Source organism: Eimeria tenella, genomic scaffold (genome assembly GCF_000499545.2).
Source record: "Eimeria tenella Houghton genomic scaffold, Eth_scaff27, whole genome shotgun sequence".
NCBI lineage: Eukaryota > Apicomplexa > Conoidasida > Eucoccidiorida > Eimeriidae > Eimeria > Eimeria tenella.
This window is the reverse complement of record NW_013542574.1, coordinates 12,216-24,243: the sequence shown is the minus strand read 5'-3', so window position 1 is coordinate 24,243 and position 12,028 is coordinate 12,216. Positions and strand designations below refer to the sequence as shown.

The window sequence follows — 12,028 nt, the reverse complement described above, 5'->3', positions numbered from 1 at the left end:
AACTTTGGAACAAAAAGGAAGAAAAAGAAAGTGTAGTTGACGGAAAAGCCAGTGGCAGCTGGAGAGAGCAGCTGGGCGGCGCGGAACGGAGCCGCAGCGGGGCGGGGGTGTTAGAAGGTGGAAAGCAGGAATTAATTCGGCGATTCGAGGGTGTTTCGGAAGCAAAGGATAGTTAAAAGTGGTTTAGCGCAACGGCGATTATTTAAAAGATTTAAAAGTGAAGTTTCCCGGGAGGCTGCGGCCGCAGCCCCGAAGCAGCGACGAGGTGTATGTACACCGGCTGTGGGCTGCTGCTGTGGCTGCTGCGGCGACCGCCGCTGCTGCTGCTCCCCACAGGATTAGCGACTCCTGGTGCGTCAGTTTGTGTTTTTGGAGTTTGCGAGGGTGCAGTGCAACAGAAAGTGCAAATAAGTGTCAGTTTAGCTTGTTGAATCGAGCAATTTGGCCGCGGTTTCCCGAAAATGGAGATGGACCTGCTGCACCCCGACCCCCTCGAGGAGGCCAAGAAACACAAACTCAAACGCCTCATTCCAAACCCCAAGTCCTTCTTCATGGACGTCAAGTGCCCTGGCTGTTACAGCATCGCCACTGTCTTCTCCCACGCCCAGACCGTCGTCCTCTGCGGCAGGTCAGCCCCAAACCCTAAACCCTAAACCCTAGGCCCTGAGGTCTCAGCCCTGGGCTGGCGAGGCGGGCTGGCCCGCAGCCGCTGCGCTCCGCCACGCCCACGCAGCAGCTTCAAGGTCTACTTCGGTCTGTACGGGCTGCTGCTGCTGCTGCTGCTGCTGCTGTTCTTCTCTCTGTCTCGTGGAGGAGTGCTGCAGCTTTTGTTTTGCTGCTAGTCTTTACTATTTATTATTTTTGTTTTTATTTTTTGTTTCCTAATTTTGTTTTCGCCGTGTTCGCCACCCAAATGCCTTACCATCTTTTTATTTCTTGCTGTTAAGTACAACAATGTTTGCTTTCCATCCTGCTGCTGCTTCCGGTGCTGCTGCTTCTGCTGCTGCTGCTTCCGGTGCTGCTGCTTCTGCTGCTGCTTCCTCCGGTGCTGCTGCTTCTGCTGCTGCTGCTGCTGCTGGGATGGACTGGTGCAGCAAGCTGTTTTTTGTGCGAATGAGTGTTTGGAGTCAAGAGGCATTTAGTTTTGATAATAAATAAATATGTTTGATTACATTTAATCATTTATTTATTTATTTATCTATTTGTTTGTTTTTGTTTTTGCAGCTGCAACGTGATGCTGTGCCAGCCCACAGGCGGGAAGTGCAAACTTACTGAAGGGTGCTCTTTTAGAAAGAAGGTAGAGTGAATAAGGTGCAGCAGCAGCAGCTGCTGCAGCAGCAGCGGCAGCAGCAGCAGCACGAGCTGCTGCAGCAGCAGCAGCAGCACGAGCTGCTGCAGCAGCAGCAGCAGCACGAGCTGCTGCAGCAGCAGCAGCAGCACGAGCCGCTGCAGCAGCAGCGCCACGCGCTGCTGCTTTTGTTTGCTTGCGGGGCGCCAGCCGTTATCTATCAAACTAAACCCTGAAACATTTTCTTTACAGCTTTTTGCCAAAACCCTAAACCCTAGTTGCTGCTCCCCAACACCCTACTTTGCTGCTGCTGCTGCTGCAGCAGCCCCCAAACCATATTTGCTGCTGCTGCAGCAGGAGTCTCCAAACCGTAGTTGCTGCTGCTGCTGAAAAGTCAGCAATAGTTTGCTGCTGCTGCGCGCAGCCAGACAGCAGCAGCGGAGTGCTAGGGTTTAGGGTTTAGGGTTTGGAGTTTTTGCTGCTGCATTCTACAGATATCGGACTTTTGCTGCTGCTGCAAGGCAGGGCGAAATTGAAGTTGGGGCTGCTGGGGTGTCTGTACACCCAACAAAGAAAACAAAGAATAAATATGTATTACAATAAATGTGTAATTAAATGTGAAGCTATTTTCAATCCCCTGGATCTGTTGAGTTAATCAATTTGGTGAAGATCAGATTAATCAATTTAACAAAAGTTGCAAATAGATCTCCAAGTAGGGTTTTGCTTTTAAGTTTAACTCAAGTAATAAAATGAGTCAAAGTTCAACTTTTTGAACCTTTTTGTTCTGAATTTATATTTCTTTTTCGCATTTTTTCTTTCCTCCTCTGCTGTCAGGTGTACGTACACCCCAGCTCACGCGCGCTGCGAAGGGAAAGGCCGCGGATGTTTTGGCCGGACGAGGGTTTAGGGTTTAGGGTTTAGGGTTTACGCTTTAAGAGGCAGGAAACAGCACAAGTGGGCCGGAGCATTCGTAATTCGGTTTGAGGCTAAGGGTTTAGGGTTTAGGGTTTAGGGGTTGGGCTTATTATTCTCAGCCGCAGCAGTTCACGCCGGAAGTGGAAAGAGGGTTTAGGGTTTAGGGTTTAGGGCCTCGCTGGCACGGGGTCTCAACCTCTCTCAAGCTCCCCCCTAGGTGAGGCAAATGAACGGATTAATTGAATTGAATTAACAAAATAAATTAAATTAAATTGAATTAATTAAAATGAATTAAAAGGAATTAAAGTCCGGAATTTGTGCTGAACTACAAGACGGCCTTAGGAGCGCAAACAGCTCCAAGCTGGCTGCAGCGCCCGGGGGGCAGGGCTGCCTGTTTTGGTTTCTCGGAAGTTTTTAATTGAATAAATGAATTATTAATGATTGAAATGGTTGGAAACAAGAGTGAACTTAGTGTCGATACACCTGGGAAAAAGCAGCAGCAGACGCATGCGCCTGCCTGCAGCCGCGGGATGAGTTGAATCTGTACGTGCATGAATCCGCGGCGAAACGCCTGGATCTTTTGGGTAAATCCCGCAACCTGGGTTCAAAACAAGGAGAAAAATGGAATTTAAAGTGCATTTTGAACGCAGAAGACTATTTAAAAGGCTCGAAAGCCGGCGTTTTCCCCGCGGCGTCGCCCGGGGGCTCAGCCGCCGAGCGGACGCTGCGGCGGCGACAGGCGAATTGCGAAACAATTGGCGGCGCGCAGCAATTTCGACATTGTGACTTTGAATTTAACGGAAAAATTAAAAAGAATTTTTAATCAATTCGCAAATTCCGCCGTTTTTCAGTGTTGATCCGCGAGAGTCGGCGCCGCCGTGCGCTTTCTGTCGCCAGCTGCACGTACAGCTGGAACTGCCGCGGAATCCTCAACTTTTGCTTTCTTCTTTTCTTTTGAATCTGAATTTAAATTTGTAATTTAGCTTGTAGCTGCGTTATTTTATTCTTTTCCCCTCCTTTCACCCGCAGACACGAGAATTGCTCGGCCGCATCTGCCGAGGAGCGGCGCTTGCGTTTTGCAATTTTTCCATTTTTATTTTTTTCTTGTCACTGCCGCAGCAGCAACTCTTGGTAGCTCGAGCCCAGCAGCAAATTTTTTGACTGCAGCAGCAGCAGCAGCAGCAGCAGCCGCGCCGTTTCTTTTTTTTGTTTTCCTTCCCCAGTGCCAGAGCCGCTTCAACAAGTTGCTGCTGATCTGCTACTCGCGGGTTTTTCAATTGCGCAGCTGCCGCCGAAGCAGCAACAGACAATATGGAGAGGGGGGTCTTCCGCTGCCGCAGCAGCAGCAGCAGCAGCAGCGGGACCTTCCTGAATGTGCCGCTAGAGCCTTTCTTTCGCATGCATGCGCAGGCAGGGCTCGGGGCTTCTCCCTTCAGCGAGCGCTGCTGCCGCTGTTTGGGTTTTGATTCATTTTCGCAGCAGCAGCGCAGCAGCAGGAGGGAGGGCTGGCTGCAGCAGCAGCAGCAGCAGCAGCAAGCTGCTGCTGCTGCTGCTGCAGCAAACGCGAATGCCTCTAAATGCAAATATAAGAGAAGTGATGCAGCAGCAGAAAAAAGAAAAAGAAGAGCCCTCGCCACTTTCGTCTTGGGAGTCAGCCCTCCCCCAGTCTCTCCCAGTGAGCAAAACATAAATAAATAAATAAATAAATAAATAAATAAATAAATAAATAGATAAATAAATAATAAATAAATAATAAAATAGTTACTTAATTGATTCAAGTGGTAAATAAAAATGAACTGTTCGAACTGAAACGGGTCTACGGGTACAAACGCAAAGGAACAAATTCAAGTTGCCACGCACTCTACATAGGAGCTTTCTTAGGGTTTAGGGTTTAGGGTTTAGGGTTTAGGGTTTAGGGTTTAGGGTTTAGGGTTTGCATTGTCCGCGCAGCCCTGCCGCAGCAGCCGACGCAGCAAAATGGCTATGAGGAAGCAGCAGCAGCTTTTTTAATTCAAGACGAAAACTTCCCTGGAAGCTTTCCAGAGGTTTCTGCTTTTGCTAGCAGCAACTGGGGGCCCCCGGGGCCCCCGGGGGGGCCCCCAGGGGGCCCCCCCGGGGGCCCCCGTGGGGCCCCCAAGAGCACCTCTGGTGCTCTAATTCCCCATTTTGCTGCTGTTTGGACTGCAGCGAAATGCGCGTTATAGAAAAGAGGAACTTGGGGAAGCCCCAGAGGGTCTCTAAGGTGGGTTTAGGGTTTAGGGCTTAGGGCTTAGGGTTTAGGGTTTGGTGGCTGCAACAGCGCGCTGGGCGAAATGATCCTCTCACACTGTCGAGGCAGGATCTTTCCTAGTGGAGCTCATTCAGATTTGAAAAGAGAACGAAGCAAAAGAACAATTCAACAAACAAATAAACAAATAAACAAATAATAAACAAACAAATAAATAAGTAATAAAAGATAAAGAAATAAATAATAAACAAGAAGGAAACCGCAGCTGTACCCTTCTGAACCCCCAGTTCGAAGCTTGCCGAAGTTGAATTCAACTTGAACACAACCCAAGAAACGAGCAGCAAACAAGCGAAAAACCAAAACCCCAAATAAAATAAATAAACAGATGAATAAAATAAATGAAATAAGCGAAAAAGGGGAGAAAATAAAGGAAAAAACTGTAGAAAAAAGTCGAAAGTTGAATTGGCGTGCAGAACCCGTACCGGGTGCTGGAAGTGCCGCAGCTGCCCGACGACTTCTACTTAAATTTGCTTTCTTGGTCTTCTGCAAATTTCCTCGCCGTTGGAATTCAAAATTCTCTTCTTCTTTGGAACGCAGACACCAACGCCACGCGCCCCCTCTTCCACAGACTCAACCCGCAGCCCAACGAGGTCCCAGTCCCTGGGGTTTAGGGTTTAGGGTTTAGGGTTTAGGGGGGAGGGGGGAGGGGTGTGTTCGTTTGGGCTTGGGGTTTGGGGCTTGGGGTTTGGGGTTTAGGGTTTGGGGTTTGGGGTTCAGGGTTTAGGGCTTGGGCTTAGGGTTTTGGGGGACTTAGGGTTTAGGGTTTAGGGTTTAGGGTTTAGGGTTTGGGCGTGTGTGTCAGGAGGTTTCGGCGGTCTCTTTTTCGCGCTGCAGTCCGTCGCTGCTGTGTGTGGGGCTGCGCAGCGGCGTAATAGAACTGTGGGATGTGAGGAAGCAGCAGCAAATTCGAAAGCTGCAGGGCCACCGCAGCAGATGTGCTGTTGCTGCTTGGGGGCTGCAGCAGCCGCTGCTCTTCACCGGCTCCAGGGACCAAACTGTGCTCGCCAGGGACCTCAGATGCGTGCGACCCCCTGCTGCTGCTGCTGCTGCTGCTGCGGTTGCTGCTGCTGTGGATCTCGCTGCGGGGGTTCCTGCTAGCTGCTTTTGCTGCTGCTGCTGGTGCTGGAGTGTTTGCTGCTGCGTCTGCGGGCGGGCGTGCGGCCTGTGCATCTCCTCCTTTTGCTGCTGCTGCACTTGCTTCTGTTTCTGCTGCTGCTGCTGCTGCTGCTGCAGCAGGAGTCCGCCGTTGCTGCTTTTCCCTTCCACCAGTCGGAAATTTGCGGACTTGATTTATCTCCAGCAGAAACTCTTTTGGCTTCTGGAGCGAATGACAATTTGCTTTGCGTTTGGGACCTTCGAAAAATAGTCAGCAGCAGAATCAACTCTCAGGGGGCCCTCCAGGGGGCCCCCCTTAATGGGGGCCCCCACCAGGGGGCCCCCCCGGCGTCAGGTTCTTCCCCCGCCTCTGCTGCTGCTGCTGCAGCAGCAGCAGCAGCAGCAGGGAGCTCCTTCTCCCCCTCGCTGCGCCCTGCGCGGCACTCAAGAATTGGGGGGCCCCTGACTGCAGCAACAGCAACCGGCGTGTCCCCCTTTACAGAGGTTGGGGGCCCCCTGGGGGCCCCCCCGAGAAGCCCCCTGGGGGGCCCCCTGGGGGGCCCCCTGGGGGGCCCCCCCAGCAGCACCAGCTCTACGCGGTCTTCTCCAGATATGTTTGAGCCCTTTTTTGACGATTTAAATTTGTCATCTTTTTATTCTTTGGCTCCTTCAGGATTATACCCTTCTCTGTTTTCCCCGCTGCCGCCCCCTATGCAGCAGCAGCAGCAGCAGCAGCAGTTGCTGCAGCAGCATCAGGGAGCAGAGCCGCAGGCTTCCGCCGCGACTCCCACGGCAACGACACCCGCAGCGCCGGCGGCAGCAGCAACAGCAGCAGCAGCAGATGGGGGCTCTGCTGCGCGGCGGCTGCGCACTGCAGCAGCAACAACAACCCCACTTTTTGTTTATGGGGAACACAAAGCAGCAATTAAAGCTGTTAAGTTCAGCCCCCAAGTCGACGGGCTGCTGGCCAGCGGCGGCGGCACTGCCGACAGACACATTAGATTTTGGAACGCCAAAATGTAAACCCTAAACCCTAAACCCTAAACCCTAGACCCTAACGCTCTGCCGCACACTGCGGTGGTTTCTGCATTGGGAATAACGGCGTTTTGAGTTTAAATGTGTTTTATTTGTTGAGTTGCTTCTTCTTTGTCTGGTTGTTTGCTTTATTTTGTTGCTGCTGCTGCTGCTGCAGCAACAGCACCCGCAGCGTGAGCTGCGTAGACACCGGAAGCCAAGTGTGCAACATCTGCTTCAGCCCTTTCGGCTTTTCCTTTTTGAGCACTCATGGTTTTTCTTTAAATCAAATATTTGTTTGGAGTTACAGTCCTTCTTTGGCTGCTGCAGCAGCAGCAGCGCCGGCTCCGCCTCCCCCAGCAGCAGCAGCAGCAGCAGCAGCAGCAGCAGCAGGCAGCTCCGTCCTTGACTCCCTCTACGCACAAGAGCCCCCTCTCGCGAACCCGAGGGCGCAGCCCGTTAAGCGCACTGCAACTCTCACAGGTCAGCGAGGATTTAGGGTTTAGGGTTTAGGGTCTAGGGTTTAGGGTTTAGGGTTTGCAGTCCAGGTGTGTCGCGGGCATTGTTTCTGGATTTGGTCCTTTTTTCTGCACCGCTTGGGGTTTAGAGCGTTTGTGGCGGGGGCTGGGACCGAGGGTTTAGAGTTGAGGGTCTGGGACCTAGGGTTTAGGGTTTAGGGTTTAGGGTCTAGGGTCTAGGGTCTAAAGTCTGCCATTAAGGGTTAATGGTCCAGGGTCCAGCGTGAAGAATCTAAGGTCCAGGGTCCAGCGTCTAGGGTCGAGGGTCTACAATATGAAGCTTAGGTTTTAGGGTTTGGGGTTTAGGGTTTAGGGCTTAGGGTTTAGGGTTTGGGGTTTGCAGGCCACGCGTCTCGGGTTTTGTTTCTGGCTGCGTCGCCGTGCGGGAGCCGCGTAGTTACTGGAGCTGGAAAAGGGGATGAGACTCTTCGCTTTTGGAGAGTTTTTGAAAATTCAGAAAATGGGAAAAGTGACTTTTAGTTTTGTTATTTCTTTTGTTTCTTTCCCAACTCTTCGCTTTTGGAGAGTTTTTGAAAATTCAGAAAATGCGAAAAGTGACTTTTGGTTTTGTTATTTCTTTTGTTTCTTTCCCAACTCTTCGCTTTGGAGAGTTTCGAAAATTCAGAAAATGGGAAAAGTGACTTTTAGTTTTGTTATTTCTTTTGTTTCTTTCCCAACTCTTCGCTTTGGAGAGTTTCGAATATTCAGAAAATGGGAAAAGTGACTTTTAGTTTTGTTATTTCTTTTGTTTCTTTCCCAACTCTTCGCTTTGGAGAGTTTCGAATATTCAGAAAATGGGAAAAGTGACTTTTAGTTTTGTTATTTCTTTTGTTTCTTTCCCAACTCTTCGCTTTGGAGAGTTTCGAATATTCAGAAAATGGGAAAAGTGACTTTTAGTTTTGTTATTTCTTTTGTTTCTTTCCCAACTCTTCGCTTTGGAGAGTTTCGAAAATTCAGAAAATGCGAAAAGTGACTTTTAGTTTTGTTATTTCCTTTGTTTCTTTCCAAACTCTTTGATTTTTGAGAATGCTAAGGTGTTTACAAAATATTGAAGTGAACTGTTAGCCGTCTGGATTGTCGTTTCAAAGGGTATTTTGGCAAGGACTTTTTGGATGACTCAGTCTCGCTTTCCTCTCAAAAATAGTTTTCTTTACTTTATTTCTTCCGAAAACTTTGTTTATTTTGTATATTTCTGTCGGAAAGGGTCTATTTATTTTGAAAAAGGCCGGAAATATGTTCCTAATTTCCAGTTTTAATGACTGCAGCGCGGATCTCGTATTTGTTCACTCAACCAAATGAAGTTTAGTTTTATTCAATTTCGAATCAATTCGAAGTTAAATTAAACTTAATTCAATTCAGTTGCATTTCAAATTTCCCATGCCAACTCAAAATTAAATTCAATTCGAATTCGGGTTTGCTTAAATTGAGTCCCTACCAAATCTCAACCAATTCAAATTTATTTTGGTTTCAGTTGAAATCAATTTAGTTTTGAATTCGCGCCGATTAAACTTCAAATCAATTAAACTTGCATTCAATTCAGAAATAAATGAATTCAAGTCTAATTTTAACAACTTCAAATCAGTTCGACTTCAAGTCCAGTTTGAGTGGAAAGCAACTGAAATTTAGTTCCAAACAAACTTCAATCAATTCAGTTTCATTCCAATTCAAGTTTGACTTAATTCTAATATAAATATACTTCGAATTCGAGTAGAACTTTGATAAAATTTAATTCGCATTAAAATTAATCCAAATTTAGTTTCCATCAAACTTCAGTTCAAATTCATTTGAATTCAAATTCAGGTCAGTTCAAATTCATTTCTGTTCAATTTCAAGTTTCTCCAAACTCAAATTCAATTCAATTTCAGATCAATTTAAATTAATATTCAAGTCCACTCAGGCCAATTGAAATTTGAAGCATATTCAAATTCAAATCGATTGAAATCGGAGTTCAACTATAATTCAGTCAATTCAAATGCTGTTCGACTTCATATTTAAAATCAATCTGAATTTGCATTGATTTAAATTTCGAATTTACTGCAATTCGATTCCGCAAAATTTCTATTCCAATTCAAATTTTGTTTCAACTGGAATCAGCTCAAATAAAAATGTAAAAAGCCTTCAATTTTATTCCAATTAAAATTTAATTCAATCTCAGTTTCATTCCAATTGGAACAAAGTTGCAATTGGAATTCAATTTAATTGAAATTTGGTTACAAATTGGAACTCAAATTCAATTCGTCTTTTCCTGAAATTGAAATTAATTTCAATTAATTGCAATTTCATTTCAACTGAAATTAAATTTTAATTGAAATTAATTTTAATTGAAATTAATTTTAATTGAAATTTAATTTCAATTGAAGTTAATTGATTCGAATTCAAATAGTTTTTGAATTTATGTTTTTATTCTCAAGTGCACAAATTGAATTCGAATTGTTGAATTTGAATTTAACTGAATTTGAATTTAATTAAAATTGAACGTAATTGATTTTAAATTAAAATGGATATCAATTATGTTTTAATTTAATTTAATTTAACTTAATTTAATTTAATTCAATTTAATTTTTAATTAAGTTCAAAATGCAAGAGCAGCAGCACGGACATGCGAATTTGCAAAACAAAACAAATTAAATATTTGATCTCGAAAACAAAATAAAAGTAAATAAATAAGTGGAAAACAGACAATTAAATAATTTGTAAGATAGAATTAAATAGAATAATAAATAAATAAATAAATTAGTTAATTAAGTTTAATTAATTAATTAATTTATTGATTAATTAAATTGAAATAGAGTTGAAGTCAATGGCTGCCAGGACGCCAAATGGGGCTCCAGCCTCCTCGCCGCTAGCTAGCTGGCTAGCCAGACATCTCGCTAGCTAGCTAGCTAGCTAGCTAGCTAGCTAGCTAGCTGGCTGACTATCTGGCTAGCTAGCTAGCTAGCTTGCCTGCTAGCTTGATAGCTAGTGCAGCTAGGGTTACATGCATAGCTGGCTAGCTAGCTAGCTAGCTGTGTAGCCATGGCTAGCTGCAGCTAGCCACGACCAGGCGCAGCTAGCTGCGCGCAGCTGCAGCGAGGAGCAATAAAGGCACCAAACCCTCAACTTCTAAAGAAATATAAAACCCTTTAAGATTGTGAAAGCCCTAAACCCTAGATGCTGAGCTGTCTTGACAGACTGAGGGTTTGGGGGCCCCCTCAGGGGCCCCATGGGCCCCCTCGCAGGGGGGGGCCCCTTGGGTTTTCCTCACTGCCTCATTTGTAGCTTCTTAGGGCGAATATAAATGGGGAAAAATTAAAATAATTAATTAAATAGAATTAAAATTATATTCTTTTACTTTGTCTGCAGCCACAAGTCCAAGTGTAAGGGGGTGGGGCCCGCAACACCCCGAGCAGCAACAGCAACAGCAGCAGCGACTGCTGCTGATGCTACTGCTGCTGTCTTCCTTGTTCCTTCTCCAGTTTAAGACTTTGTGTATTTTCTTTTAACTCTTTTTTCGGTTTTCCTGTGCACAAGCAACAAGACACATGGCAGCAGCAGCAGCAGCTGCAGAAACAGCGGCAGCAAGCAGCAGCAGCAGCAGCTGGGCAGCTTGATTCGCTGTGGGGGGGCCCCTTCTTCGCCCGATATAAACCAGATTCCTGGGTTTCGTGAGCTCAGGGTCTAGGGTTTAAGGTTTCAGGTTTAGGGTTTAGGGTTTAGAGATGGGGGCCCCCCGGTGACACCCCAGTGACCTCTGACACAGCAGCAGCAGCAGCAGCAGCAGTGGCGGCACACGGATGACTAGCGGCATCGTCACCATCAACTGCAGCAGCAGCTGCAGCAGCAACAGCAGCAACAACAACAGCAGCAGCAGCAGCAGCAGCCGCGGCAGCAGCGGGGCGCAGCAACGAGACCCTCGAATTTGATATCGAGGGCGGCCAACATACAATTAATGTCTTATTGGATTTATTATTTATTATTTATTATTAATTAATTACTTAATTAATTAATTAATTAATTAACTTTTTATTTATCCATTTATTATTTATGCGCCGCGCCCCTTAACCCACAGATGACTGAGCCCCCCACAGCAAACGAAACGGAGCAGCAGCAGCAGCAGCAGCAGCAGCACACCATTAACAGCAGCAGCAGTCTTTCCGCAGCAGGGGGGCCCCCAGCAAACGCTGGGGGCCCCGAAGGGGATGAAAGGGGCCCCTCCCTAGACCCTCAGGGGCCCCCCGAGGCTCAAAGGGGCCCCCCAGGGGACCCGCAGGGGCCCCCCAGGGCCCCAGAGGGGCCCCCCAGCACCCTAGAGGGACCCCGTGAGCCCCCCGAGGGGCCCCCCAGTGCCCCCGAGGGGCCCCAGGGGTCTCCTGAGGGGCCCCCAAGTGCCCCTGAGGGGCCCCCCGGGGCCCCCGAGGGGCCCCCCAGCAGCCCTCGGGGCCTCTCCTCATGCATAGGGGCCCCCCTAGTGCCCTCAGAGGGTCCTGAGGCCCCTGCGGATGCTGGGGGGGGGCCCCCAAAGGGTACTGGGGGCCCCCCGCGGCCGCTGCAGGGGCCCCCGTTGGAGGTTTCTGCAACAGAGGGGCCCCGCGAAGCAGCTAACGTCAGCAGCAAGGGGCCTCCAGATCAAGGGGGGCCCCCTGAAGTCAGAGGGGGGCCCCCGGGCCTCTCCCTGGGGCCCCCCAGCGGCGCCGGGGGGCCCCCGGAGGCCCCGGGGGCTGCTGGGGGCCCCCCCAGTACCGCTTTTGTTGGATCTGACTCTTCTTTAAAAGACCCAGAGATGCAAATAAAGGCAAAAGAAGGACTGGGGGGCCCCTCTTTAGAGGCAGACATAGGGGGGCCCCCCCTCCCGCCAGGCCCGCAGCTGGGCCCTTCCAAAAGGGTACTGGAGGCCCACAAACAGCTGCAGGAGCCCAACAGGGGCCCCCCGGG

General features: G+C 48.3%; 3 protein-coding genes across 3 annotated transcripts in view; all 3 read left to right on the top strand.

Annotated features, from left to right (window-relative positions):
• Positions 1-461: 461 nt before the first annotated feature.
• Positions 462-1,524, top strand: ETH_00011865 (40S ribosomal protein S27, putative; the record flags this gene model as incomplete). Its single annotated transcript, XM_013375327.1, has 3 exons — positions 462-628; positions 1,225-1,297; positions 1,342-1,524. The coding sequence occupies 3 exons, from the start codon at positions 462-464 to the stop codon at positions 1,522-1,524; spliced, it is 423 nt and encodes a 140-aa protein (XP_013230781.1).
• A 2,870-nt stretch (positions 1,525-4,394) lies between these two features.
• ETH_00011860 (WD-40 repeat-containing protein, putative) lies at positions 4,395-7,597 on the top strand (the record flags this gene model as incomplete). The annotated part of the gene is made up of 6 exons (XM_013375326.1): positions 4,395-4,445; positions 4,904-5,080; positions 5,293-5,511; positions 5,724-6,604; positions 6,778-7,082; positions 7,461-7,597. The coding sequence occupies 6 exons, from the start codon at positions 4,395-4,397 to the stop codon at positions 7,595-7,597; spliced, it is 1,770 nt and encodes a 589-aa protein (XP_013230780.1).
• A 3,568-nt stretch (positions 7,598-11,165) lies between these two features.
• Positions 11,166-12,028, top strand: part of ETH_00011855 (uncharacterized protein) — a gene marked incomplete at both ends in the record, with an annotated part of 3,609 nt that continues 2,746 nt past the window's right edge. Inside the window, one exon of the mRNA XM_013375325.1 lies at positions 11,166-11,978. Within this exon, the coding sequence (XP_013230779.1) occupies positions 11,166-11,978 (813 nt within the window). The remainder of the gene's footprint in view (positions 11,979-12,028) is intronic.